Source organism: Camellia sinensis, chromosome 3, assembly GCF_055761805.1.
Source record: "Camellia sinensis isolate YWXY chromosome 3, ASM5576180v1, whole genome shotgun sequence".
In the NCBI taxonomy this organism is placed as follows: domain Eukaryota; kingdom Viridiplantae; phylum Streptophyta; class Magnoliopsida; order Ericales; family Theaceae; genus Camellia; species Camellia sinensis.
This window is the reverse complement of record NC_138963.1, coordinates 179,282,146-179,292,243: the sequence shown is the minus strand read 5'-3', so window position 1 is coordinate 179,292,243 and position 10,098 is coordinate 179,282,146. Positions and strand designations below refer to the sequence as shown.

Genomic DNA, 10,098 nt, shown 5'->3' with positions numbered 1-10,098 from the left:
TTGTTAAATGGTGGGATAATTTCAAAATTTCACGCATCATTGAACAAGTTTAGGCAGAATTTCCAGTCAACCTACATCCTCCAACACCTACCATGGTCAAAGCTCAGTAGAACCCAACTGCTTCAATAACTCAAGGAAGCCAACTTCCTCTAGTCAATCTTGGAAGCCCAACTTCTAGTTCTTCTAAGCCCAAGTCAGCAAAGCCCAAATCTGATCAATCCAAGTCCAAAGTAAAATCATCATCTCAGGCCAAGCCTAAAGTCAAATCCAAGTCATCCAAAGATAAGCTTTTTCAAATAGCCCGTCTACTCATGGCCCAAGCCAAGTCACAATTTGATGAAGAAGGTTCAAATGGTTCATACTCTTCTTCAAGCTCAACTAATCAGGATCTATATGGGCCCCAGTTTCAAGATGCTCAGGACCCATATGCCTGATGCAGTCAACAGGATTTATATGGCTATAATTATCAGCTTCAATCAATACTCTTCTTTTGAGAAAAGCTGCTAATTTATATATATATATATATATAGATTCTCTCAGTCACATGCCTCCACCGAAAGCAATGAATAGTGAAAAAAGTCAAATTTACTGTTCACTATTCATCCATCCGTCATTACAGTCAAAAGCATCCATCAACTTTAGTCACTCACCGAAAGTTGCAGCTGGCTCCCATGTGCTTCTTTTAGTCAGATTCCTTCACAAAGCTCACAGTAAACTCTTTTGCCTATAAAAGAGCCTCTTCAGTCAATTGCATGACAGAGTTAAAAAAGAATTGAGAGTTCCAGTACCTCAAGAAAATGTCTCTGTAATTTTAAAATTCTGCAAATTTATTCTATGTATTTTGAAGAAGTATTTGCTTCATTTTAGTAAAACAATTGTAATTCAAATAATTCTATCTTTTGATTTAAGTATTTCTGCCTGTTTTTTTGTATTTAAGTTTATTTTGAAATTTAAGTTTATTCTTAAATTTAAGTTTATGTGCTGCTTCCGCCTATTTTGGTATATAACACCTTATATATATATATATATAAATATTCAAATTAATTATATATAATTAAATATCACATTAAATTAATTAAATACCACATTAAATTCTCATGTAACCATGCAATTAATAAAGTCAAAAATAAAATAAAGTAATAATAAATAAATAAAGACTTATGAAAAATCAAGGTCGCTACAATATACACACCTCAAAAGAATCTCGTCTCGAGATTCGATAGGAAAGAGTACTAAACAAAAAGCTCTTGGTACATACGCCGAACTTTCTCTTCCAATTCCCAAGTGATATCATTCTCATCCTCGCTCTATTGCACTTTCACCAAGTTCACTTTCTTACGCCGCAACTGCTTTGCATCCCGATCTAGAATTGTAGCCAGTCACACCACATACGTGAGATCATCACTAATCTCCAACACTTCTGGTGATACTACTTGGGAAGGGTCTTGCACACACTTCCGCAATAAAGATACATGGAACACATTATGAATCATAGCTAAAGCAGGTGGTAGGGCTAATTTGTAAGCCACATTACCAATCTTCTCAGTGATCTCGTATGGTCCCACAAATCTAGGTGCCAACTTTCTCTTCTTTTCGAATCGCATGATAACCTTCATCAGCGAGACGTTCAAAAACACAAAATCTCCAACATTCAACTGAACCCCCTTACGTTTTTTATCAGCGTAACTCTTTTGACGACTCTGTGCAGTCTTAATACGTTCCCGAATAATATTCACCTTTTCTGTGGTCTCTCTCACCAACTCTGGCCATAGCAACGGCGCATCTCCTATCTCTATCCAACAAGCAGGTGATTGATATGGCCTCCCATATAAAGCCTCAAAAGGTGCCATCCCGATACTTGAGTGATTATTATAAGCAAACTCCACCAATGGCAAGTGTTCTTCCCAACTACCACCAAGATCGAGGACGCAAGCTCTCAACATATCCTCCAAGATCTGATTTACCCGCTGAGTTTGCCCATCTGTTTGAGGATGATAAGCCGTGCTCAGGTTTAACCTAGCACACAAAGCATGCTGAAAACTCTCCCAAAACTCTGCCACAAATAATGGATCATGATCTGAAACTATAGAAACTGGTGCGCCGTGAAGTCACACCACCTTCTGAATATACAGCCTCACCAGTTTATCCGTAATTCGGTGAACACTGATAGGAATAAAATAAGCAAACTTGGTGAGTCGATCCACTATCACCCAAATAGATTGATTGCCTCGCTTAGACCGTGGCAATCCATCTACAAAGTCCATAGAGATATACTCCCATTTCCAAGTAGGGATCTTGAGAAGCTGCAAAAGTCCAAACGGTCGTTGGTGTTCTGCCTTAACCTGTTGGTATACATAACATCGAGAAACATACTCTCGTACATCATTCTTCATACCTTCTCACCAAAACGTCCTCTTCAGGTCATGATACATCTTAGTCCCACCAGGGTAAATGCTATATTGGGACTTATGGGCATCATCCATAATCTCTGTCCTCAATTCAACAATGTTAGATGCACACAACCTGGCCCTGAATCGCAATCTCCCATCTGAGTCCACAGACCAATCAGCAGGACAATCATCAATCAAATCCACTACAAGGTCATTGAGCTTGCTGACGAAGATCCTATCTAAATACAACATCTGACGAACTTTACCCAGTAACGTCAGCTGCATAGTCAAACTATCAATGTATGCCCTCTTGACACTCTTAATTGGTTGAACATTATGCATCGAAATTAACTCCAAGGACTTCCATTGCTGAATCATCAAAGAAGCTACAATCCCATGTTGTCGACTAAGTGCATCTGCAACCACATTTCCTTTCCCCGGGTGGTAAAAGATCTCGAAATCATAACTACTGATGAATTCAACCCACCTCTGTGGCCTCATATTCATCTCTTTTTGAGAAAACAGATATTTGAGGCTCTTGTGATCTGTATATAACTCAAAGCGCTCCCCAAACAAGTAGTGTCGCCACACTTTCAACGCAAAAACAACTGCTGCCAATTTTAAGTCATGAGTAGGGTATCGTCTCTCATGAGGTTTTAACTGCCATGAGGCATAAGATATAACCTTCTGATACTGTATCAACACACATCCCAAACCAGTTCCGTTCGTGTAGACACCCCATTTTTGACGGCCCTTACGACTTGGACGTCTTTGCAAGTACACCCGATGATGAGTCTATTTGCTCGCCAAGTGCTCGAAGTCCTCAGCGAAATGCCACAACTGTGAGCCCTTTAAACCCTGCATCCTTTTTGTCTCATTTTTGGATCAGGCCTTGATCTTTCTAGCTTGCAACCTCTGGTGGCCTATTGGCCATCACTTTTGGTTTGCTGGCCACTGATGTGGCTTGCTGGCCACCAGTGTTTTCTATAGATATTTTATACCAGTTGTGCCAACTGTTTGCACAGATACATGCATCTGTCCACACGTGGAGGGCTGGATCTCCTTGTAGAAATTTCATGTTTTCTATATATAGAGACCCCCTCTCTCTTGTAGCAAGGTTAGAAAATTTTGAACTCAAAAATTTTCCTCTCTCTCTCTCTCCAAATTCTCTACAGTTTAGCCCACTTATACTACAGTCTTTAACCAAAGTTGATCACCTTTGAGCTGAGGTTCCTTGAGGCCTTCTTGGAGCTCTTGAAGTTAGTTTTGGCTTAAATTGTTGCTTGAAATCACTCTTCTCTTCAAGAGGTATAATACTAGCTTTGTTAGCTTGCTTTGCATACTTGCCTTTTCATCTTTTTCCCACTGTTTTTGGGTTGTTTTGGGGCTATAAAAACTCTGTCTTTGTGGGTTGAAATTTGTGGTTTTAGGCCATTTAAGGGTAGGGGGTGATTCACCATTCTTTGCATCTTGTTTGTAAGGCTTTTTCACCTTTGTTTCCCACTTTTGAACTACCTTTTTCCAAGCTTTTAAACACTGATTTTATTTTCAGAGCTTTTTTAGTGGTAAAAATCATATTTTGAAGTCCAAATTTGGAGGGGTTAGCTTCCCCTCATTGTGTCTTGTTTGCTAGCCTAGTTAGTTTTATGTGTTAGTTTATTTTTCTAGCTTGTTGTAGCTTAATTCTAGCATGTTTTAGGCTCTAATTTAGGCTATTTTAACTCTATTTTGGGTTGTTTAAGTCATTTGAGTCTTGTTTTGCATGCTTGTAGTGCAATAGTCTTCACAAGCTTGATGTTTGAGGCCATTAGACACCCATTGTTTGAGTTGATTGTATTGTTTTAGTGCTTTTCACACTTAATTTCAGCAAGTATAATTTCTGCAACCTCCCTCATTTCTTGGCTTTTAATTTTGCTCTGAAAGTGATTTCAAGTCACTTGTTTGCCTAAGTGTGAAATTGAGGTTTCATACTTAATGGTTTAATCCCTTAAGGGGTTCATTACCAAAGGTATGATGCTTCTTTCATACCCAAAACAACTTCTGTTTTGAGCCTTCTTTCCATTAGAGGACTTTAATTCACCTTTTGGACTTAATTGGATTAAAGGATGGTTGGTAAAGTAAAACGAGTAACTAAAACTTGAGACTAAAAGTGAGCAAGATAATAACTTGTGTGTTTAATCGGACGTTAATTGAACACAAGAAAAATTGGGACATTTCATACTCAAAGTGATGAAATGTGTCAAGTTTCCTAGGTCTTCATTGCTCTTGATCATGCATGATAGGGTGATGGTTTTGTGTTTCTTATTTTGCATTTATTGAACTTGCACATCTTGAGTCACAAGCTATCATGCAATGAAATTGCTTGAGTTGGTGGTTTATGGCTTAAGTTCATCACTCCTTAGATTTGCTCATGAAAATGAGGGGTGGGTTGTGCAAACAAACCCTTGAAATACCCTGTATATGCTCTGTTTGTCCTCTTTTGCAGCAAGATGAACTAGTACATCAGTGGTCGGCAGGCCAATTTCCATGGCCGACGGAGCACCATTGATGGCCAGCAGGCCACTTTCATGGCCGGTAGGTGGCTGGCAAGCTTTACTAATGGCCGACTGACCACTGATGCAAACCTCAGCAGAATGTTGGTAAGATGGAGCAAAGTTGTTTTGGAAATGTTCAACTCTGCAAACAAAGGTTTTCGAGTGCAAAATAGTGGTCTTTTTAGGTGATATCCGAGCATGCGCATGCACATCTTCCATTTCCCAAGGCAAAGTAGTGGCATAGTAGTTAAATACTAGCTTACTTGCATTTGTGTTATAATTTAATTAGCTTACTAGTTAGTTAAATTCAAGTGTTGTAATAATTAGTTAATTAGTTTAGTTATTCATTTTGGTTTGTAATAATTAGCTTAATTAGCTTAGCTTAGTTAGCTCGTTAGCTTTATTCATTCGGACTCTCCTTCGTGAGAGCAAAATGTTGTAATAATGTGTATATCTTCCAACCCCACGTCTTTCTCTCTTTTACTTAACCGCTTTCGATGGTTAGTTTATGAGGATCACGTTTCAATTAGCATGCGTTATGCTTGCATCCATTCATTTTGTATTGCATGCACCGAGGCTCAGCGCATCATTCAAACTGCATTGTCGTTTCAATACTTCTATGAATACGTGTTTAAAACGCATGCCATGAAATCGTTGCATATGCCATATTAGTAACCGAGCCTATTAATTGCATTCGTCGCATGTGTTGCACTAGCCATCTTGCATAGTTAAGAATCATGCATTTTTCTAACTCTTTTTGTTTTATCTTAGCTCAAAGTACTAGGTGAGTTTTAGTGCTTTAGCATACTTGCATGAGTGTGAGTGATTGCCATGACTAGCATGCTTGCCATGGGGCAAAATGCTTACTTGTTGACATGTTTGAATGCTTGTGGATGAAGGCTTATTGCTTGAATTGGAATAATTTAACAAATGTATGTTTTAAGCCCACTTTGTCAAGTGGCAAATTCACAAACTTCAAGCCCACTTTGTTGAGTGGCAAATTCAAACCCTTTTCGAAAAACAAACATGAAATTGAATTGTTTCAATTTGAGTAAACTAGTCTATACTTGTGTGTGTGCGCATCAAGTAGTAAATGCTAGCTTAATAAACCAGAACAAAAACATATAATGTTGATAAAAATCAATCATGATTAGTAGAGGCTGATCTTTAATCGGGCGAGCGGGGGTACTCAATTCATGACCTTCCTCTCTCGTACCTAAGTCCCCGAGTTGAGGCAACTTTGGTGATGACGGACACGTGGCCTTTGGCACGAGTCATGGGTTTTCTAAATTTCCCCAAAATAAAATATTTAGGTAGCGACTCTATATCTAGCAAAACAGTCTATTTTTTGTCAATTTGATTCAAAATTGATTTTCCAAACAATTTGCTGGTTTTGGACTATTTGGTGTTTATTAATTTCACATTGCACTTGTGAGATTAGATTCAAAACCACGGGAGTTCGAACTATAGGGCTTATTTCTGAGCTTCCAAAAGGGGGCACGAAAAAGTCGAGCTACAGCTCGCATTAGTAAACACCAGTAACTTTCCCCCATGTACTGGTATAGTTAACACCGGAGCTGTAGTCAACCGTTGCTTTAACTCTTGGAAATCTTTCTCACAATCATCTGTCCATAAGAACTTCATATTCTTGCGGGTCAACTTGGTCATAAGTGCTGCAATAGTGAGAAACTTCTCTATAAATCTCCTGTAATAACCAGCTAGTCCTAAAAAAACTCTTCACCTCTGAAAGATTCATGGGCTGCTTCCATTCTTTGACCGCAGCAACTTTCTCAGGATCTATCGCTATCCCTTGATTAGATGCAACATGTCCCAAAAACCGAACTTCTTTAACCCAAAATTGACACTTACTGAACTTAGCATATAACTGCTGCTCCCTCAAAGTCTGCAACACAACTTTCAAGTGTTCACTGTGTTTTTCCTCATTCTTAGAATACACCAGGATATCATCTATGAAGATAATCACAAACTTATTTAGATACGGTTGAAAAATTATGTTCATTAAGTCCATGAAATAGGCAAGAGCATTTGTCAAACCAAAAGGCATTATTGGAAACTTGTACAACCCATATAGAGTTCGAAAAGCAGTAAGTGGTATACTTTCCTCTAACACACCCATCTGATGGTAACCCGTTCTGAGATCAAATTGAGAGAACACTGCTGTCCCCTTCAACTGATTAAATAAGTCATGAATTCTAGGTAGTGGATACTTGTTCTTGATAATCAGCTTGTTCAGCTCTCTGTAATCTATGCACATGCGGAGAGTGCCATCTTTCTTGGAGACAAAAATTCTCGGGTGCTCCCCACGGGGAGTTACTTGAACGAATGAACCCTTTCTGAAGCATCTCTTCCGGCTGCTTCTTCATCTCCACAAGCTCCTTAGGCGTTATTCTGTATGCCTCCTTAGAAATCGGTGTAGTTCCCGACACTAAGTCAATGCGAAATTCTACTACCCGTCGAGGTGGAGGTCCAGGTATCTCCTGAAATACATCCTTAAACTCACGTACCACATCTACCTCACTAATATCCTGCTTAGGGATTTATACTGAGCATAGAAAACTCATCATTACCGACTCTTCTCCATCATTAGAAGTGTGGGTAAGCCATGGCATACATGGAATATCTATATTTACAGTCTTTCCAGCATAATCTAAAGTCACAAAGTGTTTTCATAGCCAATCCATACCCAAAATAATTACAACCCCCTCAAACCCTAACACAATTGTGTCCGCATACCAGATTTTGCCCGCAAAATCAATCTCAAAATCTTTACACATCTCATAAAGAGTAACTGCCCCTCCCAAAGGGGTCTCAACATGAATAGGTCTAGCTAATGAGGTAGTTACAACATGTTCTCTTTCTACAAACTGTCTAGATATGAAAGAATAAGAGGCACCGGTATCAACAAGTACTCTAATAGGTTCTTGAAAAAGATTAAAAGTACCTTGCACTTTGTCATTTCCTGGCATAACTGCAAATGCCCTTGCTGGAGCTGTCAGACCCTGTTGCGCCTACTGTTTCTAAGGGCAATCCTTAACTACATGTCCCAACTACTAACACCTAAAACATTTTCTATTCATCGATTGAGGCGCTACTGCTCTGATAGGTGGTGGTCCCTCAAACTGAGTTATGGAAAGATGATAACCCAACTGTGGCACTTACTGCTGCTGTCCTTGATAACCCTGTGGGCGCAGACCACCCTGTCTCTGATAATAGTGCCCCTAGGGCTGGAAATTTTCATGAGGCCTGAAATTGCCCTAAGGTCTGAAATTTCCTTAACAACCCTGTTGTTGTGCCCTCTGAAACTGCTGACCCCTATGCCTTTGATCGTAAGATCGGTATATGTTCTCATCATGCTGTTGGAAGTCTCTCCGACCCTAGCCTTCCCTTCTTTAAACTGTTTTTCCTTTTCCTCATACTTCAGTGCCAAGTCAAGAACTCTGTCAAACGGTTCAGCATCAAAGGGAATAAAGGACTTAGACAGGTAATGATTTAATCCCTTAATAAACTTCTCATTCTTCTTCTCTTGCATGTCAACCAAGTAAGGGGCATAACGAGACAACTCATTAAACTTGGTGACATACTCGATCACTGTTCCACCCTCTTGGGTCAGCTTCGAAAATTCATCACTCAACTGAGATCGAATAGCAGCAGGAACAAACTTCCAGTCAAAATGGGTGTTGAAATCTACCCAAGTCAAAGTCATCCAATCTAGACCCTCATTTTACGAGTTCCACCAAAATAAGGCTGCTCCCTCAAGCTGATATGTAGCCAACTCCTATTTTTGAACCTTGGTAAGCTACATACGACCAAACACCATCTCACATTTTTGGACCCAGGCGTTAGCTGCAGTGGGTCCTCCATCTCTAACAATACATATATACACAATCTCTTATCTACTCATGAGAACAAACTTAACAATGCCAAGTCTAAGACATTCAAATAAATATCATAATCCTCACCTTTTTTTTTTATACACTTTTTCTCACCAACACTCAAATAAAACAACAATCCATGGAGTCATGGTGAAGTGTTAGGAATTTATCTATGGATTTTAAGTTTATTTTAATTTCATAAAACTATGAATGTGATTACAATCATAAAATAAATACGTATAAAAACCCTAAACCTTACAAACACATCTAACCAAATAATAAAATCAATCCATTATCTACATGCAAATAAAAAATCAAACCAATATCAAATAAATAAAAATAAATAAATAAAAATAACGAATTAAACATAAGTCAAGAAAAGTAGATTTTACACTCACAATATTTTTTGAAAGATCAATAAATCACTTAAAAAATTAATAAAACCACCAAAATAAAACCCTAACTTTTTTTTTTTTTTTTCCAACCCTCTTCTGCCGTCTCTCTCTCGCCTTCTGTTTCTTTTGTTTCTCATAGTGCACCCTCTCTTTTTTCTTTTTTTATTATTTAATGTCTCTCTCTTTGTGCTGCTAAGTTGAAAATTCTTTCGCACACCATTATGATTACAACCTAAGTCTAATCATATTATAAACCTAAGTCTAAATATATTATAACCTAATTTTCTATTATATTATATTATATAAATAAATCATAAATATAACATACATATATAAATATTTCATATAAAATCAATATATATAAAATCTTATATATATATATAAATATTCAAATTAATTATATATATATTTAAATATTATATTAAATTAATTAAATATCACATTAAATTCTCATGTAACCACACAATTAATAAAGTCAAAAAAAATAAATAAATAAAGACTTATGAAAAATCAGGATCGCTACATTATATCTCTAACATATTTAATTTAAATTTTTATTAAATAATAAATCGAGTTAAAATTTAAAATTAAATTAAGGTAATTTTATGATTTAATTTTATGTTAATAAATTAAGATATTTAAGTTAATTTATGATTTAATTTGTTAAATAAATATATATACATATGTATATGTTTAATTTAAAATGTGATTAAATAATGTAATTTTATGATAATAAATTTCAGTGTTTAGTTTATGATTTAATTTTTTATATAGATATATTAAAATGTTATTGAGTAAGAAATTAGATTAAAAATTAAAACTTAGAGTAAGGTAATTTTATGATTTAATTTTATGGTTAATAAATTAAGGTGTTTAGGTTAATTTA

At 36.9% G+C, this 10,098-nt stretch overlaps 2 protein-coding genes across 2 annotated transcripts; both read right to left on the bottom strand.

Annotated features, from left to right (window-relative positions):
* Window positions 1-378: 378 nt before the first annotated feature.
* Window positions 379-1,850, bottom strand: LOC145822063 (uncharacterized). Its single transcript, XM_082918649.1, has 3 exons — window positions 1,535-1,850; window positions 1,393-1,444; window positions 379-430 (listed from the first exon to the last, which is right to left on the bottom strand). The coding sequence occupies exons 1-3, from the start codon at window positions 1,848-1,850 to the stop codon at window positions 379-381; spliced, it is 420 nt and encodes a 139-aa protein (XP_082774775.1).
* A 549-nt stretch (window positions 1,851-2,399) lies between these two features.
* LOC145822062 (uncharacterized) lies at window positions 2,400-8,648 on the bottom strand. Its single transcript, XM_082918648.1, has 5 exons — window positions 8,105-8,648; window positions 7,513-7,592; window positions 7,260-7,470; window positions 6,461-6,597; window positions 2,400-3,050 (listed from the first exon to the last, which is right to left on the bottom strand). Exons 1-5 carry the CDS (start codon window positions 8,646-8,648, stop codon window positions 2,400-2,402), a joined length of 1,623 nt encoding a protein of 540 aa, XP_082774774.1.
* Between the last annotated feature and the right edge of the window lie 1,450 nt (window positions 8,649-10,098).

Coding starts and splice junctions, on each gene's coding strand:
- LOC145822063 (XM_082918649.1), bottom strand. CDS start 1,850: ATGGCACCTTTTGAGGCTTTATATGGGAGGCCATATCAATCACCTGCT. Junction 1,445..1,534: donor CGAGATCACTGAGAAGATTG/GTAATGTGGCTT, acceptor AGTGTGTGCAAG/ACCCTTCCCAAGTAGTATCA. Junction 431..1,392: donor GAGATTAGTGATGATCTCAC/GTATGTGGTGTG, acceptor TGACTGCATCAG/GCATATGGGTCCTGAGCATC.
- LOC145822062 (XM_082918648.1), bottom strand. CDS start 8,648: ATGACTTTGACTTGGGTAGATTTCAACACCCATTTTGACTGGAAGTTT. Junction 7,593..8,104: donor GGTTATCAAGGACAGCAGCA/GTAAGTGCCACA, acceptor TTGTGACTTTAG/ATTATGCTGGAAAGACTGTA. Junction 7,471..7,512: donor CTAATGATGGAGAAGAGTCG/GTAATGATGAGT, acceptor ATCCCTAAGCAG/GATATTAGTGAGGTAGATGT.